A 23,412-nucleotide genomic window follows, 5' to 3' on the forward strand; every position below is an offset into this window, starting at 1 on the left:
CTGTTATGCTGGTATAGCATTGATAGCACCACCATACTCCCGCCATGTTCAAGGTTGTTTTAACATTAGGTGCAATACAATGAGAAAGAAAAGTGTTACATATGTGAAAACGTCAGACATGAAGAGACGTGTAGCAATTATTGGTGCCGGTTGTAGTGGTCTTACGGCAATAAAAGCTTGTCTGGAGGAACATTTACAACCTGTCTGCTTTGAGTGTGAAGATGATGTTGGAGGACTGTGGAACTACAACGATGAGCCCAAGCTTGGAAAAGGGAGCGTGTTCAAAAGTACTGTTATCAATGTTAGTAAAGAAATGATGGCGTTCAGTGATTTCCCGCCATCAAGACATCACGCTACGTTTGCTCCTCATCGTCAAGTCTTGGATTACTTCAAGTTGTATGCAGAAAACTTTGGACTGCCGGAGTTTATTAGATTTAACACAAGCGTTGAGAAAGTTGAACAGGCAGACGACTATGAAGAGACAGGGCGATGGACAGTGATCTATCGAAGTGAGACAACTGATGACGTCAAAACAGAAACATTTGACGGCGTAATGGTATGCACTGGACATCATACATTCCCTCACATGCCAATATTTTATGGGAAACGACAATTCAGAGGAAGAATAATGCATTCACATAGTTACAGAGACAGCACAGAATTTGCAGACAAAAAAGTTCTTGTAGTTGGTGAGTTGGTCCTCATACTTTCTATTTTCAAGTGAAGTGTTATTGTTAGATTTTAACTTGTATTTTCTTTTCATTATTTGTTGTGTTTAAATATTAAAAATTATTTTAAACGTATTCGAACCCAACCTCACATATATTCACGGTACCAAACTGATTGTTACAAAATCACGTCTGAAACTTCTTCTCTGTTTTTTTCTGTATTTATTAGGTCACAATTTTCTCATAACCACTTCATATGCGGCAAGTAGATTGGCTTTAATGATTTGTAATGTGTAAACACTGTTCAGATCTTTAAGATACCTACTATTGGTTTCCCAATACTTTTTTACAATATGTTGAAATATAATTTTCGTCATATATTTCTCCAATAGCACTGATAGAATATGTATGTTTTCTGTTGTGTAATGCTTTAAATAATGAGTTGGGTATTGTCATTGCAAATTTTAAAGGACCAGATGATGGCCGTTGATTTTTTTACTTTCACGTTCTCGTTCTTATGTCTATAAAAATATATTGTTTCAATTGAAATCAGATTTATTTTCTCTATGGTTTTTTTTATTTATAGGTTTGGGAAATTCGGGAGTTGATATAGCTGTAGATCTGTGTAAACATGCAAAGCAGGTACACTGTAGTTTTCCTATTCTAGATTATTTATTTGTATACAGACACTATTATTATTATTTTTTTTTTATTTTTTTTTTTTAGATATTTAGTAAATTTCACAAAAATGCTAACGACTAAGATTGATCGTAAGTAAGTATACTGAATTGTTCATGACTTACGTTTTTTTTTTAATTGCAGTTTGAGAATAAAAGAATTTGTAAATTTCTCATTATTTTCATGTTTTTCAAGAAGTAATAACACGTTTTGGTTTTCGCCACATTTCAGTTATAATATTGTTTAGTTTATTTCAGTCTAGACCATATGTGATATGATTGCCAATGAGACAATGCAACTGAGCTCACATGACTTTTATGTTTTGTTATATCGGGTGATTATTTGAACAGTTCATAGTAAACCACATTACAAGATAACACACGATTGCGAGTCTTTAACCGCAGTAAATTAACTATTCATATCTTTTCTTTCACTTAGACTTTCCCAATAGAAATATCCTTATCATTATATCATTTTTGGTCGTATAATGTGTTTCATTTAACATTTAATAGCAGCTAACTAATGTCGACTAATTGATTCTTTATCGTGCAAAAATGTATCTTCGGAGACAGATTGTTTAACTATTTGGCTATTACAAAAATAATTATATTAGGAGCAATTGTTTTGGGATTATCAACGAAACAATGAAGTTTCGGTGCATACTTTAACTATACAAAAAAATGAATGAAATGAGTTGACTCAATTTTGATCCATATATGTGTTACAGTTTAATTTGATATCAACAAAATTTACAGAACACAAATAAAACGAGATGGCCTGTTTCAGGACAAATAAAACGAGATGGCTTGATTCAATCTTTACGAGTGATAAGATTTAGATTCGGACCAATTAAAAATTTGCAAGTATTAGCAAAGATGAGCCATAGGTACAAGTGAAAGCTTAGAAACAACAAACACTGGTGAATATTTATATGACTACATCTATTATTAATAGTTAGTCTTAACAATAACTAAGAAATTATAAGAGCCGATTAGGAAAAGGTATTGTCTACAAATTTTACTTCCTGCTTTGCACAAGGTCGTGTTAATACTGTATATGACTTTAAATTACGTCGTTTTATATTTCTCTTTGGAAGAAGCCTACATTCGCTAATATTGGTCAAGAAGTTTTTAGATCACAGGATTTCATCCGCCGTGTGTCCATTATATCTTTTTGATGTGATTCAAGTAATGCGTTTTGTTGAAATTTCCAGTTCATAAATTCTGATGCTATAACGCTCTCAAGCAAAGTTGGTCTTAGATGGTATTAACTGGCCTATAATGTCCTTTTAAATTTGTATTCTGGTACTCCAGAAAGGCAGACAGTTTCTTCTCTTTTTAGTGGTACTCACGTCGTGTTACAAAAAGAGAGTTAAATAAATGGCGATTCCCATGGGAACAAATTGTGCCCCTCTTCTTGCCGATTTGTTCATTTATTCTTATGAGGCTGACTCCATACAGGAACTACTTAGAAAGAAAGAAAAGAAGTTATTCTTTAATTTATTTCCGCTATATTGATGATGTTCTCTCACTAAATAATTCACAATTGTGTGACTATGTTGAACACATCTATCCCATCGAACTAGAACTAGCAGATACAACAGATACAGTTACGTCTGCTTCATATCTTGACTTACATATAGAAATTGACAATGAGGGTCGGTTGAAAACAAAACTTTACGACAAAAGAGATTATTTCAGTTTTCCAAATGTGAACTTTCCATTTCTATGTAGCAATATTCCAGCAGCGCCTGCATACGGAGTATATATATCCTATTTGATACGATATTCAAGGGCTTGTGTTTCCTATCATTATTTACTTGATAGAGGGTTGCTGCTCACAAGGAAGCTATTCCAAATGTTGAAGTTGAAGTCATCCCTTCGTAAATTTTACTGACGCCATTACGAGTTGGTTGACCGTTATGGAATATCCGTTTCACCGATGATATCGGTTTCTTATGACGTAACTACAATCCTCTTCCCTGAGATAATTCCTAGTTTTTAGTGGGATTCGTGTTCCTTAGTCTTTAGTTTTCTATGTTGTGTCTTTTGTACTATTTTTTGACTGTTTGTTTAACTTTTTTTAGCCATGGCGTTGTCAGTTTAGTTTCGGTCTATGAGTTTAAATTCCCTATTGTATTGCTCGCCCCTCTTTGATCATTTGCTTCAATCGAAATGTTAATGTTGAAGACATAGTTTCAAATATGCACTATAATCTACAAAAAATAAAGCAAATTGTCGGTCGATGTCAATGCTTGTGGACGTTTCATCCCCGAGGGTATCACAAGCCCAGTAGTTAGCACTTCGGTGTTGACAAGAATATCAATTAAATGGTCATTTTAATAAATTTCCTGTTGAAAAACTAAGCCCAGGAATAGATTACCTTAGCCGTATTTGGCACATTTTTATATTTTGGGTCCTTAATGCTCTTCAACTTTGTTATTGTTTGCCTTTATAACTTTTTTTTATCTGAGCCTCACTGATGAGTCTTATTTAGACAAAACGCGCGTCTTGCGTATCAAATTATGATCCTGGTACCTTTGATAACTATTCCAATAGAATTGCGAAATATGTCTTTTAAATTGTTGTCTAAATTTAAGATCTTTACTAAAACACACCCGCACTATCGTTGGATCAAAGTACCTACACCTTATTTTGAGTTTGTAAAAAAATGAAAATCGGAAAGTTTTATATCGCCGCCCTGTTGTTCGAGGTTTTTATAGACATAAATTTCAGACCTCGACGTCAGTTTACCATTTATGCTTCCCGCATATTATCTTTCAAAACATCAACAATACAATTCAACTATAGTGCATTCTTTTGTTTAACTAAGTCTTATAAGAATATAAACTATTCTGAATTTGACGAGAAATTGTTCATTCAATTAGTGCAAAACTTCTTTTTGTCCTAGGTATATTTAAGTTCAAGAAGAGGTGCATGGGTTATAAGCCGAAAATTTCTATGTGGCATTCCAGCTGATGCATTTGCAAACACCAGATTATTATTTTCCTTGCCTAAATCTTTCCTGAAGTGGGCATTTCAATTCTTTGCAAATTTACATTTTAACCATGGATTATATGGTTTAAAACCACAAAACAGGTAAATACAATCTTTAATCTTATCAAATAAAGTTTTTTTTTAATACGCAATCTGGGACTAAAACACTTTAGATATTATAATGTTATATCATTGTCAGAAATTAAACATGGTTTTTATAACAACCTTTCTTAAACTTTTTCCGTTTATAAATTTTTAAATTATAAAGATAGGTTTCAACTCCTCCCTCAAAAGTGTCCTTAGATGGATTTGGCTATTATATTAGGTTATTTTTGATCACATAACTGTTCGATTGATTCGGTTCTTATAATTCCTTGGATTTCCAATATTTGCAGAACATATACAATGCATTGATTAAAAATCTTCTTTAAGGTTTTGACTTTTACACATTTGTTTGGTAAACATTTTTATCTGTATTTTTTCCTTTTCCATTTCTTTTACTTTTTAAACATATATTTACAATGTTTCTATACCGTGTAGTATATGTCAAATTTTAGCCATCTCCTGTTGATTAGTTATACATATTAACCCTTAATTTTCTTTTTCTTTTTAAATTTTCTATGTAATGAATTTTTCGACAGACGTTCTCTATCGGATAAGGAAGTGGGCATTCCTAGATTATATTAGGAAACTAATCTTTATAACTTATTTGCTGAACTGAGATATTTGTTTTAGAGGTCTTGAAACTCACCCTACAATCAGCGATGACCTTCCAGTAAAAATGTTATCAGGACAGGTGATCCTTAAACCAAACGTCCAGCATTTCACAGAAACTGGTGTTATTCTAGACAACAGTGAATGTATTGAAGTTGATGATGTTATCTTTGCAACAGGTAAATAAACGGATGTACTGTTGATTCCCAAATATTGTGGTAACAGCTACTTTTAATTGGAAGTTAAATCACAAAAATACTGAACTCCGAGGATGATTTAAAAAGGAAAGTTCCTAGTCAAATGGCAAAATCAAAAACTCAATCACATCAAAAAAATGGATAACAACTGTCATATTCCTGATGTTATATTTAACATTGCCATTAAAGTGCGAGGTTTGGCATGCCACAAAACCAGGTTCAACCCACCATTTTTTCCTTTAAAAATGTTCTGTACCAAGTCAGAAATATGGCCATTGTTATATTATAGTTCGTTTCTGTGTGTGTTACAATTTAACGTTGCGTCGTTTGTTTTCTCTAATTTTTGAGTGTAAATTGACATTGCGATAAGACGTGTCATGGTACTTGTCTATCCCAAATTCATGTATTTGGTTTTGATGTTATATTTGTTATTCTCGTGGGATTTTGTCTGATGCTTGGTCCGTTTCTGTGTGTGTTAGTTACATTGTAGTGTTGTGTCGTTGTTCTCCTCTTATATTTATGCGTTTCCGTCAGTTTTAGTTTGTTACCCCGATTTTGTTTTTTGTCCATGGATTTATGAGTTTGAACAGCGGTATACTACTGTTGCCTTTATTTGGTACAGGCCTTTTCTAATGAAGAAAATGGGGGATTGAACCTTTTTTTATAGCCAGCTAAAACTGTATCTGCTAGAATGTCATAATTATAGACAAATCAGGACACAAACCATGTGTACAAATATTATTATCAGGTATTGAACTCATCAGTGATGAGGAAAACGAAAATATATTCAAAGTTGTACAAAGATTTATTTTAGAAACAGGTATTTGGTTCATAAACAATTGTTTTTATGTCGATTAAGATGTTGAAACTTTATTTTAATGTAACCTCATTTTAGAAATATCTACATATTCCTCAGTTACATGCGTGACCACAACTATAAAACAATGAGTTGATTACATTTTTCGATCAAACTTACTTCTGAGTAACGGGCAAACCACCGAATAAACATGCAATGTGAATTGAAAATTATATTATACGAGTTTCTAGTTTTCTCCTCTTTTTTTTTTTTTTTTAAAGGAGACGGATTTATCTAAGTTCTTCTTGTTTCCGAATACCAGTATTTCTATTGTATTTTGTGCACTTTTGAAAAATAAAATATTGTTTAAACCAAACCTCTCACTTGTATGACAGTCGCATCTAATTCCATTATATTGACATCGATGCATGAACAACACAAACAGACATAATAGGTAAAAATATCAAAAATACTTGTTATAATCTCAATGAAAATAATATTGAAAAAAAACGACATGTATTAAACTCATGTTGAATTATTCCCCTTAAACCAGTTTATTTTCGTGAGTTACAATAAAAAAAAGGTTAGAAAATACTTTATTTGAACACCGTAAATCTGACCAAAGGCATATAGAAGAGATAATGTTAATTGTGTTTTTACAATTTATCAATAATAACGTTATGCACTGTGTAAGATGATGTGATTACTCTGTTTGCATATGAAGACATGCTTCTTTTACATTTAGAGCTTTCCATGATGTGAACACTCATCATTGAAGATACATGTCGGTATCTCAGACTTTATGTCTTTCGATGATGTTATTATGACCAATACAGATGTGTGTGTATGTCAATTAAATCGTATTCCAGCGACCTAGAAAAAAACACACACATTGTATGCACCAACCTAGAGAGGCCAACATACGGTTTCGACAATAGAAAAGTGTCGATACAATATTTAAAGATTTCTACCCTCTGAATTTAGAAAAAGGTGAAAAGATGTGAATGATATCAAAAGCGATTTGTATTGTTATATTACGATCATATTTCAGATAACTCTTAGTTCGTTTACTTAAATTTACCAATTGTCTGCCTTGGAGTTCAGTATTTTTGTTATTTATTACTTTTTAAAAGTTTTAACTGTATCAAACAACACTTTAACTGGAACAATAACTCACCAATTACAATGGGTATACTCATATGTATATAAATATATGTATAACAAATAAAAGCATTATAGAAACGGGCTACAGCAATACACCTAGTTCAACAACATTAGAGACATATGTATATGCGTTCATCCCATGCAAGTTTACACTTTATCTTTAGGGTATGATTTTAAGTTTCCGTTTTTTGATGATCAAGTGATATCAGTGGACAAGAACAAAGTCTATCTGTACAAGTATATGTTCCCGCCCCACCTTCCTTACCCTACACTGGCATTCATTGGACTTGTCCAGGTTATTGGTGCTGTCATGCCAGTGTCAGAAATGCAATGTCGTTGGTTTACAAGACTCTTAAAAGGTATGTGAAGGTAGTAATAGAATTTCTGTAACTCTTCCTTTGGTTTGTTGATAAAAAAAAATTACCGACTCGCATTAATTATTTTAAGCACACGATTAAGTTTTCCTCTTCCTGTATATCATAAATTTTATTATGAAGATTATTCGTTGTTGTATTATACGAGACAATTTGAGTTATCTCCCTTTGGTCGACTGACTTTTATATATGAAAAAAAAATAAAAATTATAATATATATATTACCTTTGACAGAAAAAAAACCTAACCCATTTCTGGTTAATTAACGAAAAGAAAACATAAGTGCTTATTTACACTTAAAAATAAATAAAAATAATTATTAACACAGCTCGGAAGATAATGTATTTACAAAATATATATTTTTTTCTTTTTGTTTTACATTACAACGGCACTTCAATAATATTTATAAAAAATATAATTTTTAACACCTTCAGTAAAATTTCAGGAAACAACTTTGCTACACAGTAATGTCGCTAATTATTATGGAGATTAGAAGATTACCTATCCTAAATGATATTCAACTAATGATAATATACGATATAAGATTTGAACTGGTGAAATATCAAGGAAGTTACACGATAGAACAAAAAAAAAGTTCTTTTCTATGTCAATTTTTCACATATTCCATTTTTAAATACTAATTTGTGATTTACTTTCTTTTCCCTCAACCAAATGGCTTCTGTAAGCGGTTGAAATGGAATTACATGTATTATCTATAAAAAAACGATAATGCTTTGATTAAAGATCTAATGACTATCTTCGATTACGCTGAGAAACTAATATCAGTTCATTTTACAGAAAATTGAATGACGAATGTGTATTGCGATTTAACGATAGTTATTTCCTTTTGCGTAAAAAATTTACGTGATTGAATATCATATTACAAACATGTATCATTTAACAGGACAGAATACATTACCGTGCCGAGAAATAATGGAGGAAGACATAGAACAGAAGAGAAAACGTTCCAGCTTTATAAAAACACAACGACATACAATACAGGTACCTGTAATGTTAACTACTAGTAACTAACTTTAATTGAGGTCTGGAGCTGGCATGTCATTTAACTGCTAGTAGTATTTTGTTATTTATGTACTATTGCCATTTTATTTATTTTCTTTTGTTACATCTTCTGACATCGGACTCGGACTTCTCTTGAACTGAATTTTAATGTGCGTATTGTTATGCGTTTACTTTTCTACATTGGCTAGAGGTATGGGGGAGGATTGAGATCTCATAAACATGTTTAACCGCGCCGCAATGTTGCGCCTGTCCCAAGTCAGGAGCCTCTGGCCTTTGTTAGTCTTATATGATTTTTAATTTTAGTTTCTTGTGTATAATTTGGAGTTTAGTATGATGACCATTATTACTGTACTAGTATACATATTTTGTAAGGGACCAGCCGAAGGACACCTAAGGGTACGGGAGTTTCTCGCTACATTGAAGACCCATAGGTAGACTTCGGCTGTTGTCTGCTCTATGGTCGGGTTGTTGTCGCTTTGACCCATTCCCAATTTCCTTTCTCAATTTTACTTTCCATCTGTAGTGAGATATTTGCTAAAGATGCAACTTTTTGGTTGTGGAGGATATACATCTACACAAACATAATAGTGTCTAATTTGATTTGTAATAACATGAGCAACACAATGCCTACCCTCCCGGAGCACCTGAGATCATCCCCAGTTTTTGGTGGGGTTTGTTTTGCTTAAGCCTCGGTCACACCTTACCGGATAGCACGAACGGACGCCTAACGGATGAAAATAAAAGTTGTCCGTTGACAAAATTGTTATCCGTTGGGAGTCCGTTGATTTACTGACCGAATAAAACGGACGTGTAACGGATGCATAACAGACACACACCGGATATGCAACGTACGAGAAACGGACACGTACCGGACAGAACGGATGTCGAACGTACATCCAACGGACGAGTACCGCATAAAACGAACACCTAACGGAAGCGTACCGGATAAAACGGATGAACAAGATTAAAGCCTCGGTCACACCTTACCGGATAGTACTAACGGACGCCTAACGGAGGAAAATAAAAGTTGTCCGTTGACAAAATTGTTATCCGTTGGGAGTCCGTTGATGTACTGACCGAATAAAACGGACGTGTAACGGATGCATAACGGACACACACCGGATATGTAACGTACGAGAAACGGACACGTACATGTACCTGACAGAACGGATGTCGAACGTACATCCAACGGACGAGTACCGCATAAAACGGACACCTAACGGAAGCGTACCGGATAAAACGGATGAACACGATACAAGATACACGGAAAAATCAAAGGCGACAATAATAACACATGTAAATCGCATGAATATTCAAAATGTTTATGTGTAACTGGTTTTAGTTTGTTCTTCAAAATTCCGCCAAAGGGCAGTGTCTGGCCGGAATAAGAACTGCTTGATTGTGTTGACGTGCCTATACTCTAAGATCGATTATGAATAATAAGAATTCATGAACCTTAAGAAATCTGACAAACCAATAATTGGCATTTCTGACGCATAATTTTCAATTGGCATTTATCCGTTTCAGATCCGTTCATCATCCGTTTTATCCGTTATACGTCCGGTAGAAGTCCGTTTCTCATCCGTTCAACATCCGTTTTATCCGTTAAACGTCCGGTAGAAGTCCGTTGGTGAATTTATCTTCCAGACCTTCAACGGATGTATAACGGACACGTAACGGATACAAAACGGAAACGAAATGGACGAGTACCGTACAAAACGGACGCCTAACGGACGTTCAACGGACATTTTATCCGTTGGACGTCCGTTCAAAGTTTTGAACATGCTCAAAATTTTCCACCGGACAGAACGGACGTCAACGGATAAAACGTACGCGTAACGGACATGCAACGGATATGGACGGACGTCTAACGGATAAGAACGGACGTCTAACGGACATGAACGGATTGAAAAAAAAATTATCCGTTAGGCGTCCGTTCAAGCTATCCGGTAAGGTGTGACCGAGGCTTAACGAATAACTCGAACGGATGCCTAACGAATAACTTTTTTCAATCCGTTCATGTCCGTTAGACGTCCGTTCTTATCGGTTAGACGTCCGTACATATCCGTTGCATCGCATCAATGTAAATATAACGGAAATTGATGAGACTGTCATCAAAGTGAGAGGGTTAGCGCTATAAAACCATGTTTAATCCACCATTTTCTACATTTGAAAATGCCTGTACCAAGTCAGGAATATGACAGTTCTTGTCCATTCGTTTTTGATGCGTTTTGTTATTTGATTTTACCATGTGATTATGGACTTTCCGAATTGATTTTCCTCTAAGTTCAGTATTCTTGTGATTTTACTTTTTTGCATGTTCGTTAAGCGTACGTTTTATCCGTCGACATCCGTTCTGTCCGGTGGAAAATGTTGAGCATGTTCAAAACTTTGAACGGACGTCTAACGGATGAAATGTCCGTTGAACGTCCGATAGGCGTCCGTTTTGTACGGTACTCGTCCGTTTCGTTTCCGTTTTGTATCCGTTACGTGTCCGTTATACATCCGTTGGAGGTCTGGCAGATAAAGTTACCATCGGATGTCTAACGGATAAAACGAATATTGAACGAATTTGAAACGGACTTCTACCGGACGTATAACGGATAAAACGGATGATGAACGGATCTGAAACGAATAAATACCAATTGCAAATTTCGAATCAGAAATGCCAATTAGATTTCTTAAGATTCATGAATTCTTATTATTTATAATCGATCTTAGAGTAAGGGGACGTCTTCACAATCAAGCAGCTTTTATTCAGGCCAGACTGGTATTTTGAAGAACAAACCAAAACCAGTTACACAGAACATTTTGAATAATAATGCGATTTACATATACATGTATTATTATTGTCGCCTTTAATTTTTCCGTATATCTTGTTCATCCGTTTTATCCGGTACGCTTCCGTTAGGTGTCCGTTTTATGCGGTATTCGTCCGTTGGTTGTACGCGTTCGACATCCGTTCTGTCCGGTACGTTTCCGTTTCTCGTACGTTGCATATCCGTTACAAGTCCGTTATGCATTCGTTAAGCGTCCGTTTTATTTGGTCAGTACATCAACGGACTCCCAACGGATAACAATTTTGTCAACGGACAACTTTTATTTTCATCCGTTAGACGTCCGTTCGTCTTATCCGGTAAGGTGTGACCGAGGCTTTAGTCTTTAGTTTTCAATGTTGTGTCTTGTCACAAGTTGAGTACTATTATTTGTCTGTTTGTCTTTTTCATTTTTAGCCATGTCGTTGTCAGTTTATTTTAGATCTTTGAGTTTAACTGTACCTCTGGTATCTTTCATCCCTCTTTTGGAAGAATCCGTAGAACATGTTAAAACAACCGAACAATAACAATCCATAAGCGACTTTATGGGGGAACTAAACTTTTAATCTACTCAAATTATCCTTAACTTTCCATTCAAATCCTTTCTCGGGGGTTAATACTATTCAAACATCGTCAGCTTGATCTTTTTTTGATTATGCATACAATATGATATGTTTTATAGCTTTAGAAAATCAATCAAAAGCCAATGCCAAAAATATTTGTGTGCAAACTTTAACAAATATCTCTGAAGCTCTCATTCATCCTCATTAATAACCTGGAATATCTGTCTAGCTCGTTTTCATTTACACAAGGAACCTTTCTTTTGTAGTTTTTTTTAAATGCTTCAGTGTCAGGGATTGATTTTCATCTGGAATATCTTCTATAGAATATTCAATGGCTTCGAATATAACACTAAGATTTCTGCTGGAGGTCAGATTCGTTAGCTCTAAAATTACAATACTCTGTAGTAACGAGTTTTAAGTTTGATTTTTGTATTTCACAAATGAAAAGTTATACGATTGCAGAGTTAACTTAGTGATACATACTTCTACGAATTAATAATTATTTCATGTAAGGTTTCAATTCGTTGAGTGATTCTCAAAAAAACTATTTTCTATACAAAAATTGTACTTTCTATCGGCTCCAGTTCTAAAACTAAGTATACATTCGTTTAATACCATATTGGACAGAGTTATAAGGCTTATTTCGCGGGATTCAAAAATTGTCATGGTTTAATGATGAAGGAGTCATGGTTCTTATGAAGATAAAACTTATTGCTGAAACAAGATACATAAACAATTACTAGTATAACGAATTAGAATACATCTACAAAGACGCAAGTACATCTGTCAATATGCTGTGTCAATCAAATTATCTCCCAGTCTTATCTGTCACAAAGATAGGTCTTTGTCTTGAAGAGCAACTGTTATCGATCGCAATAGAAAGTACTTTAGACTGATGTCATATGAACGTTTTCTACAGAAACCATTGAAGTGCAAGTTTCATGGTACAATTGATCAATAGTTTAAGTGTGTTCTTGTCATCTATAGTTTATCTTGAATGTCAATGACAATGAGTTGTAGTTCTTTACGATGACTCCGGACAATGTTTCATTTCTTTTCAAATAACTAGTTTCTACTTATTTTCTGATGATTTTGTATTAGAGCAAATGTAAAATAAATCTGCATTAAAAATATTTATTTTTTTGTTATTGACATGTACAGTGTAAGGGTATATATACGTAAGATATTTGCGTAGTACATTAACTAGAGATTAACCGATGGATCTTAAACATTGCTTTTCGATCATCAACAATGCAAAAGACATTATTATCTTATTCGGAGCCGACATTTTCAAAATCATGTAACAAATAACACACAGCTGTCATCAAATATAAGGCTTAGTGGGTTGTTTTTTTTTTGGTGAATGGTAGTGCAAAAATATAAGACAGTTACATGTGCAGTAATGAACATGAAAAATGGGATTATGGGATTAAATCAAACGGGAATTAAAATTTAAAAGTGCAAACATAAATAAAACATGGTTAATCTGTTTTAAATTGTCATATTATGTGTTATTAATAAAATACAGCTATAGGTTGTAATGCGATTACTTTAAGGAATAAACATGTAATGGTTGAATGTTCAAGGGTAGTGTGAAAGTTAAAAAGTTTTTGTTGACATTTAACAATATGTCGCAAATAGATTTTTTTAACTGGCAACTTCGTTGTTATAGGATCGTAGTACACTAATCAAGTCAATGATTTTTTTTCAGAATGATTCTTTAAGCACTTCCCTGCCTGATATTTTTTAGTATTTTTAACATACTTTTATATTAACTCAAAATATGCAAATACCATGCAGGGGCACCTGCTGCCTTCCCCTAGTTAAATTCAAATCTAATTAAGAACTGCCCTGTAATCGTGTGATGTCTTTAGTGGACCCCAGTCCTCATAGAGTTTTTTGCGTTAATAAAATATTGAATCTGAATCTGAATCTGAATCAATATATCTTATAATCTGATATTCACCTTTCAATTATGTATGTATTAATAAATACAGATAAAGGTACACAACCGTTAGAAAGCAACCAAATGACAAACACAATTTTGGATTTAATTAATACAACCATGGAAGCATTATAGTAACGTGATGTCACTATAATATTTCCATGATTTGGTCTTCTTGAACAAATATATAATGTGTCAAACTTTATATCGTCGCGAGTTGAAAAAAGTAGGTGTTTTTGTTTTAGATTTGATTCAGTAAATGTCTATCCCACTGAAACTTGTTATTTCGGAAGTTAAATTTAATTGTTACAGTATACCAAATGGTGTGTAAATCGGTTGCACTGTAACTTGATAAAATGGTAGTAAAAAAAATACTGAATTGTGTTTTTTTTTTATTTAGATTATTGAATGTAGTATTTATTTATTATCTGTTTATATTTTTTAGTCATTTTATATTGAATATATGGATGAGGTTGCAAAGGAAATTGGCGCGAAACCAAACTTGTTCCGAATGATTTTCAAAGACCCCGTCTTGGCATTCCACTGTTTTTGCAGTCCCTGTATTCCTGCCCAGTACAGACTTGTTGGTCCGTGTAAATGGGATGGAGCTAGGGAATGCATCAAAACAGCATGGCAACGAAGCTTATCTTCCTTGTCAGAAACGTCATTTCCCTGGAACAGAAGTGACGCCAAGAAAAGTTCGACCGACGACAAAAAGTGGTTGACTGACGACATATCCACTACCGCTATAGTCACAGTGCTCTTCTTTATTGTAATTTACATGTATTTTTTCACCTAGAACTCACTTGAGTAAATGTTACTTTTAAAGATGGATGTTATTTGTAGAGTATACCGTTTTACTCACTGTATATATGAGTCTATAAACTGACTGAATGCATTTGATCTGTAAATCAAGTCGTACAGTGCAAATACATGTTTATTACAAATCTCTCAATACAGGGTCAACTTATACATGTCATGTAAGGTATTGGAAATCGATTTTTTCACAAAATAAAAGCTTAAAAAGATAACTGAATATTTATTAGAGGATCCGTTTTTTGACATTTTAACAAAGTGTTATCTTTTGAATACTAGATATAACTATGGTTTATTGACTATTGATCCTCTGTATAGATTGGTTACCCTTTAAAGGTACGAGAAAACGACAAAACTTTGAGTTTAATGCATTAACGAATTGATTGAGATTTAGTAGCTTTATTTTGGTAGTGGTTTGTGTTGTATGATTTTCAATTTTGATGTTCTATTCATGTTAATTTGTTTTGTCTGTGTGGATTGTCATCGTTTTAAATATCCATCCCTACAATATGTCGTTTTTGTATGCTTCTATGTCTACCACTTTCTATCAAATTTCTGCAATATCGATCGCATTACAATACTTGTTTTAAATACATCGGGTATTTTAAGATTGGTCAGCAATATGCAGTTCAATCTCAAAGTAAAATCAGAAAAATACTGAACACCGGAGAAAATTCAAAATTCAAATGACAAAATCAAAAGCTCAAACGCACAACGAATGGATAACATCTGTCTTATTCCTGACTTGGTACAATAATTCTCTTATGTAGAAAAGACGTGGATTAAACCTAATTTTATAGCTAGGTAAACCTCTCACTTGTATGACAGTTGCATCACAGACATATGTATTGCACGCAACAGGAAACTGGCTCGGACATGTCAATTATTATTGATTTATATCCGCTCCATTTCGATTCTGTTGGATAAGTTTATCATTTGCAATCCTATTACATTTCCTTGTTTGTCTTCAACAAGGTTTATAATGGCAAACTATTGTCATACTTTTTTCTTTTCTTTGTTTTGTCGTTGATATTTTAAAACAAGCCATGAGGCACACAGAAAAAAAAACGGTTATCAAAAGTTACTTTGCCATGGCAGCAGTTTTAAAAGATTGACAACGAAAATGACATGAATTGGTAGCTTCCAATTTTACGCGTCTCGAAAGAAGTATTTTCGCAAACATTGTCTAATAGTTTTCGTAGACATTAAACGTATAATTCAATATAATGAATATGTAAGTCAAATCATTGACATTTTAATGATTAATTACCGGATATGTACTTACAAGAGCAACACGACAAGTACCACATTTGAATCAGGATCTGTTTACAGTGTAACCTTCCGGAGCACATGAGATGACTCGTGGTTTTTTATGGTGTACGTGTTGCTCAGTCATTGGTTTTCACGCTACGTTGTGTTTTGTATACTGTTAATTCTCTTTTGGTCTTTTTCTGTATTTTTGCAATGGCGTTATCAGGCTTATTTTCGACTTATGGGTTTGAATGTAGCGTATCTTTCGCCTCCCTTTTGATACATTTGAACATTAAAATATTTTGAAAGGAATATGGCCAATTTTTCACTCACATAGTCAAACTCTTCAAATTTGAAAATCCTCCTGGAAATTAAGTATCTATGTTTACATATAATATAATAGATAAAATATTACTTCACATCTTTCTCTGACTCAAACAGTTATTCAGCGTACAACAATTGTTTACTGAGGCAATGCAACTTTTATAATATTTTTTATCAAACTTCGCATCACTTAACAAAATGATTGTATTAGTTTTCGAAAGACAACACATAGCTTAACTTCTGATATAATTAATTGTGGTTTCTAATAGCAATGATCTTAAGCTGGGGTCACACATTCACGATTTTTACTGCGTCCTTGACAGGACCATTCCCGATTAAAATTTATTAAAAGTCTGATCAAGATCCTATGAATCGTGGATGGAAATTCAAACTTTAATTAAAATTTGTAAAAAAAAAAATTTAATCACGACAAGAATCGAATATTGTTCAGGAAGCGTCGATATTCAACCGTTTCCAAGTGAATTTATCCCGATAATCCCGTTCTAACTCCGCTTCTAATCCGATTTGTATGTTTCGCCAGGTAAAATTCGACCGAGTCTGTCACGACTGCGTCCCGATTCTACCGAATGTAATCCGACAGAGATCAGATAGTGACAAGACATTGAACGACGCTGACGGAAGTTATCCGTTTGAAAACTGTCGGCATACTCGGGATGATCGGGTACTGTCGGAACGTAATCCTATCACGGTCCGCTCTATCGCATTGCAAACGGCTTTGTCTGGTCTCAGTCGTATTGTATTCTGTAATTGTCGGGACTCTGACGTGGGTATCATTGACGAATTTAGAATTAATAACGGGACTGTTTCGGAACGGTTTCGGCAAAAACGGTTCGCAATCGACAAGATCTGGATGCAATCTGGACTCAATCGGCAGAAAAACAGCAATGAAAAATTTCTCCAGATCATTCCCGTTCCACAGAACACCGTCCCGAATACACAGAACATTGTTAGGAATTCTATCCGATACAGCAGAATCTGTCACGACATAGGCACGAATGTAATCCGACCAGACAAAATCGGCTGAGTTTCCCCGAATGTTACGGGACGCACCTATCTGTCGGGGTGCTTTGCCGAACTATTCGGACCCTTCCCGTCCAGTAGGAATCTGTTACGAACTAAAACGACTGCGTTCAGACAATAATAGGACATTCCAGATAATTGAGGATACTAATCCGACTTTTTCACTTTTCGTGTCGTATCGCTGTCTGATCTAAAACGGAAGCAATAATCGGCAATGTGTGAACCTCGCATTATACATTTTCAGGAGAAACTCAAAGATTGAAATTTATTTTTAAAATGTAAATTTTGATAAAATCTTAATTTCGATCGAAAAAAGTATAGATAGATATACATAAACGAGACCGCAACCAAACAGCACACGATCACCAAAAACAAACGGCTTTTAAACTCTGGCATAAACTGCTTAGATATACAATTCAAGAGCACCAGGCCATGTTTAAATTTCCAACAAATCTGTAGCTTCATGAATTATTTCTTAATCCACAATCGAAAATGCCAAAGGAAAAAAATATATTTAGGTTCCTTATCTATAAACTTTCGGTGATAGAGATGTTTATTTTTCTGATACAAGTGCTTATGATCATCCACCAGAACTTGTGGTTATCTGATGTTCAATACTTACGTACTTTGATTATATACATTTTGTACGTATATAGACGTACATGTACTTCGAGAGGAAAACTGACAATCTTGATCAATTGAGATTAGAGTCGAACACACCGGTCTAATATATGTATTAGTGGTTAATTATTCAGTAAAGGATTATTATAGCACAAATTACTTAAAATCTTTTCTAAATTCTTCCATAGAAATAAACTTTATTTCAAACGAGATAGCACACCCTCATTATAACGGAGATGTTATTTACTGTCTACAGACATTTAGAAACGATCCTGGTAAACTTATCGATCCTTTAGATAAACTCATTCTGAAAGGTAACCCAGTGGCGGATCCCGAGGGGCGTAGAGGGCGTACGCCCCCCCCCCTCTTTTGTTTGGACCTTTTTTTTTGTAAATTGATTAATCAGACAAGACTTCGAGAACTTTGCCATTTCCCGTGTATTTATTTTTTATGCGACAATTCTTTACTTATAATGATATGTTATTTACTGATTATGCCAAACTCATGTGATTCGCTATGGTGGAGTTGACCAGTTCGCCGTAAAAACGTCGCTCAGTCATTTTGAAATTCAAATTACAGTTACACATGGATAGACTGAGGATGACAATCATGACATCGTCAAAGCGAAACAGGATTGAGCAAGAACGTATTGACTTCTATTTCACAATTCCACGAGACAGAAAGTTATACTCTTTTACACTTTCATGATAAAAAGTTCCACAGCAATATTGTTTACCTACGAAAACATGTGTAACCCCAAACGCCCCAGCCTATTTTAACTAGAAATAACATAGCTGAATGATGATCCCCAGTCAGTATAAGCTCTAGATAAATTTAAAGTCTAAGGAACGAACCATTTGTTTGAAAAGGCAGTGCGAGATATATATTTGAAAGAAAACATCTGACTCTGGTTTTTGCCTTTTAAAAACAAAAATTCAGGCCGTATCTGGATTGAAAACAATAATCTTGTCCACCTTTTTGGTTAATTTGGAACCCCTCAATTCCCTTAATTTGGTTGGATGAAACATCTCAACAAAAGATTTGGATAAAAAGTACTTGTTTGTCTTTCTTAAATCGTGTCGGTCGTATCGTAAATTTCATTGAATAGCCCGGCGTATATCTGGTTTACAAAAAGAAATCTTTGAGGTTATTCTAACTTAACATACAACAAACGAGAATTTTCCATGTCTATTATTTACTGACAAGTGCCAAATGTAATATAGCAGTACATAGCTTTGGATCCATACTATCATTTTATGATAGACAATTAATAGGGAGAATACAGCATCAAAAATGTCCAACCCTTACACTTTACAGCAACTATAAAATATACATGCTCACATTAGGAACCGTTTAAAATGTGCATTTTACACTTATTTTATGTTTCTAAAGAGTCCCAAAAAAATTTGGCGATCTTAAAACAATTTCGACCCCTTTCTTAAATCATGGATCCGCCCCTGTAACCTATTTAACATTGTAATAAGATGTTTGAATATTGTTTTTATTTGTATCACTATTGATTTTGTTATCAGTAAATTAATATCATTGTTATAAACATATGCACATTCATGGCTCTACAATCTGTCGATACATGTATAATGGCGTTGCACAATGTCATGTTTATGACGTCTTTATATTTTAAAGATCCATCGAATGTATGATAAAATTAGTCTGATTATGTTTATATTTTATTAGTTGTTATTGGCTTTGAACTAGCTTTCAGTAACTGCGAGTACTCTCAAATCTGTACTTAGTGTCTTTTTGTTGTTGGGATGTACCCTTCCGCGTCAGTTTTGTGTATTTCTATTTGTATCTATCTGTTGAGTTAAGCCTTTTTCAACTGATTTTTATAGTTTGTTCTTATGTTGTATTCTGTAACACCACTGTCGTAGGTTATGGGAGGGTTGGGCATCCGCTAACATGTTTAATCCTGCCACATGATATATGTGCCTGTCCCGAATCAGGAGCCTGTAATCCTGTGGTTTTCGTTTGTTGCTGTGTTACATATTTGTTATTTGTTCATTATTTTGTACATAAGTTAGGCCGTTAGTTTCATCTAGTGAATAATTTATTGTTTTACATTTGTCATTTCGGGGCTTTTTGTAGCATACTATGCGGAATGAGCTTTAAAAATTGTTGAAGCCGTACGGTAAACTACGAAAACATGTGTAACCCCAAACGCCCCAGCCTATTTTAACTAGAAATAACATAGCTGAATGATGATCCCCAGTCAGTATAAGCTCTAGATAAATTTAAAGTCTAAGGAACGAACCATTTGTTTGAAAAGGCAGTGCGAGATATATATTTGAAAGAAAACATCTGACTCTGGTTTTTGCCTTTTAAAAACAAAAATTCAGGCCGTATCTGGATTGAAAACAATAATCTTGTCCACCTTTTTGGTTAATTTGGAACCCCTCAATTCCCTTAATTTGGTTGGATGAAACATCTCAACAAAAGATTTGGATAAAAAGTACTTGTTTGTCTTTCTTAAATCGTGTCGGTCGTATCGTAAATTTCATTGAATAGCCCGGCGTATATCTGGTTTACAAAAAGAAATCTTTGAGGTTATTCTAACTTAACATACAACAAACGAGAATTTTCCATGTCTATTATTTACTGACAAGTGCCAAATGTAATATAGCAGTACATAGCTTTGGATCCATACTATCATTTTATGATAGACAATTAATAGGGAGAATACAGCATCAAAAATGTCCAACCCTTACACTTTACAGCAACTATAAAATATACATGCTCACATTAGGAACCGTTTAAAATGTGCATTTTACACTTATTTTATGTTTCTAAAGAGTCCCAAAAAAATTTGGCGATCTTAAAACAATTTCGACCCCTTTCTTAAATCATGGATCCGCCCCTGTAACCTATTTAACATTGTAATAAGATGTTTGAATATTGTTTTTATTTGTATCACTATTGATTTTGTTATCAGTAAATTAATATCATTGTTATAAACATATGCACATTCATGGCTCTACAATCTGTCGATACATGTATAATGGCGTTGCACAATGTCATGTTTATGACGTCTTTATATTTTAAAGATCCATCGAATGTATGATAAAATTAGTCTGATTATGTTTATATTTTATTAGTTGTTATTGGCTTTGAACTAGCTTTCAGTAACTGCGAGTACTCTCAAATCTGTACTTAGTGTCTTTTTGTTGTTGGGATGTACCCTTCCGCGTCAGTTTTGTGTATTTCTATTTGTATCTATCTGTTGAGTTAAGCCTTTTTCAACTGATTTTTATAGTTTGTTCTTATGTTGTATTCTGTAACACCACTGTCGTAGGTTATGGGAGGGTTGGGCATCCGCTAACATGTTTAATCCTGCCACATGATATATGTGCCTGTCCCGAATCAGGAGCCTGTAATCCTGTGGTTTTCGTTTGTTGCTGTGTTACATATTTGTTATTTGTTCATTATTTTGTACATAAGTTAGGCCGTTAGTTTCATCTAGTGAATAATTTATTGTTTTACATTTGTCATTTCGGGGCTTTTTGTAGCATACTATGCGGAATGAGCTTTAAAAATTGTTGAAGCCGTACGGTAAACTACGAAAACATGTGTAACCCCAAACGCCCCAGCCTATTTTAACTAGAAATAACATAGCTGAATGATGATCCCCAGTCAGTATAAGCTCTAGATAAATTTAAAGTCTAAGGAACGAACCATTTGTTTGAAAAGGCAGTGCGAGATATATATTTGAAAGAAAACATCTGACTCTGGTTTTTGCCTTTTAAAAACAAAAATTCAGGCCGTATCTGGATTGAAAACAATAATCTTGTCCACCTTTTTGGTTAATTTGGAACCCCTCAATTCCCTTAATTTGGTTGGATGAAACATCTCAACAAAAGATTTGGATAAAAAGTACTTGTTTGTCTTTCTTAAATCGTGTCGGTCGTATCGTAAATTTCATTGAATAGCCCGGCGTATATCTGGTTTACAAAAAGAAATCTTTGAGGTTATTCTAACTTAACATACAACAAACGAGAATTTTCCATGTCTATTATTTACTGACAAGTGCCAAATGTAATATAGCAGTACATAGCTTTGGATCCATACTATCATTTTATGATAGACAATTAATAGGGAGAATACAGCATCAAAAATGTCCAACCCTTACACTTTACAGCAACTATAAAATATACATGCTCACATTAGGAACCGTTTAAAATGTGCATTTTACACTTATTTTATGTTTCTAAAGAGTCCCAAAAAAATTTGGCGATCTTAAAACAATTTCGACCCCTTTCTTAAATCATGGATCCGCCCCTGTAACCTATTTAACATTGTAATAAGATGTTTGAATATTGTTTTTATTTGTATCACTATTGATTTTGTTATCAGTAAATTAATATCATTGTTATAAACATATGCACATTCATGGCTCTACAATCTGTCGATACATGTATAATGGCGTTGCACAATGTCATGTTTATGACGTCTTTATATTTTAAAGATCCATCGAATGTATGATAAAATTAGTCTGATTATGTTTATATTTTATTAGTTGTTATTGGCTTTGAACTAGCTTTCAGTAACTGCGAGTACTCTCAAATCTGTACTTAGTGTCTTTTTGTTGTTGGGATGTACCCTTCCGCGTCAGTTTTGTGTATTTCTATTTGTATCTATCTGTTGAGTTAAGCCTTTTTCAACTGATTTTTATAGTTTGTTCTTATGTTGTATTCTGTAACACCACTGTCGTAGGTTATGGGAGGGTTGGGCATCCGCTAACATGTTTAATCCTGCCACATGATATATGTGCCTGTCCCGAATCAGGAGCCTGTAATCCTGTGGTTTTCGTTTGTTGCTGTGTTACATATTTGTTATTTGTTCATTATTTTGTACATAAGTTAGGCCGTTAGTTTCATCTAGTGAATAATTTATTGTTTTACATTTGTCATTTCGGGGCTTTTTGTAGCATACTATGCGGAATGAGCTTTAAAAATTGTTGAAGCCGTACGGTAAACTACGAAAACATGTGTAACCCCAAACGCCCCAGCCTATTTTAACTAGAAATAACATAGCTGAATGATGATCCCCAGTCAGTATAAGCTCTAGATAAATTTAAAGTCTAAGGAACGAACCATTTGTTTGAAAAGGCAGTGCGAGATATATATTTGAAAGAAAACATCTGACTCTGGTTTTTGCCTTTTAAAAACAAAAATTCAGGCCGTATCTGGATTGAAAACAATAATCTTGTCCACCTTTTTGGTTAATTTGGAACCCCTCAATTCCCTTAATTTGGTTGGATGAAACATCTCAACAAAAGATTTGGATAAAAAGTACTTGTTTGTCTTTCTTAAATCGTGTCGGTCGTATCGTAAATTTCATTGAATAGCCCGGCGTATATCTGGTTTACAAAAAGAAATCTTTGAGGTTATTCTAACTTAACATACAACAA

General features: G+C 34.0%; 1 protein-coding gene across 1 annotated transcript; it reads left to right on the plus strand.

The window, feature by feature from the left end:
* Window positions 1–64: 64 nt before the first annotated feature.
* LOC139500356 (flavin-containing monooxygenase 5-like) lies at window positions 65–14,965 on the plus strand. Its single transcript, XM_071289102.1, has 7 exons — window positions 65–689; window positions 1,255–1,310; window positions 4,257–4,444; window positions 5,078–5,235; window positions 7,378–7,572; window positions 8,492–8,589; window positions 14,380–14,965. The coding sequence occupies exons 1-7, from the start codon at window positions 80–82 to the stop codon at window positions 14,731–14,733; spliced, it is 1,659 nt and encodes a 552-aa protein (XP_071145203.1). The 5' UTR covers window positions 65–79; the 3' UTR covers window positions 14,734–14,965.
* The last annotated feature ends 8,447 nt before the right edge of the window (window positions 14,966–23,412 follow it).

Source organism: Mytilus edulis, chromosome 1 (genome assembly GCF_963676685.1).
Source record: "Mytilus edulis chromosome 1, xbMytEdul2.2, whole genome shotgun sequence".
In the NCBI taxonomy this organism is placed as follows: Eukaryota; Metazoa; Mollusca; class Bivalvia; order Mytilida; family Mytilidae; genus Mytilus; species Mytilus edulis.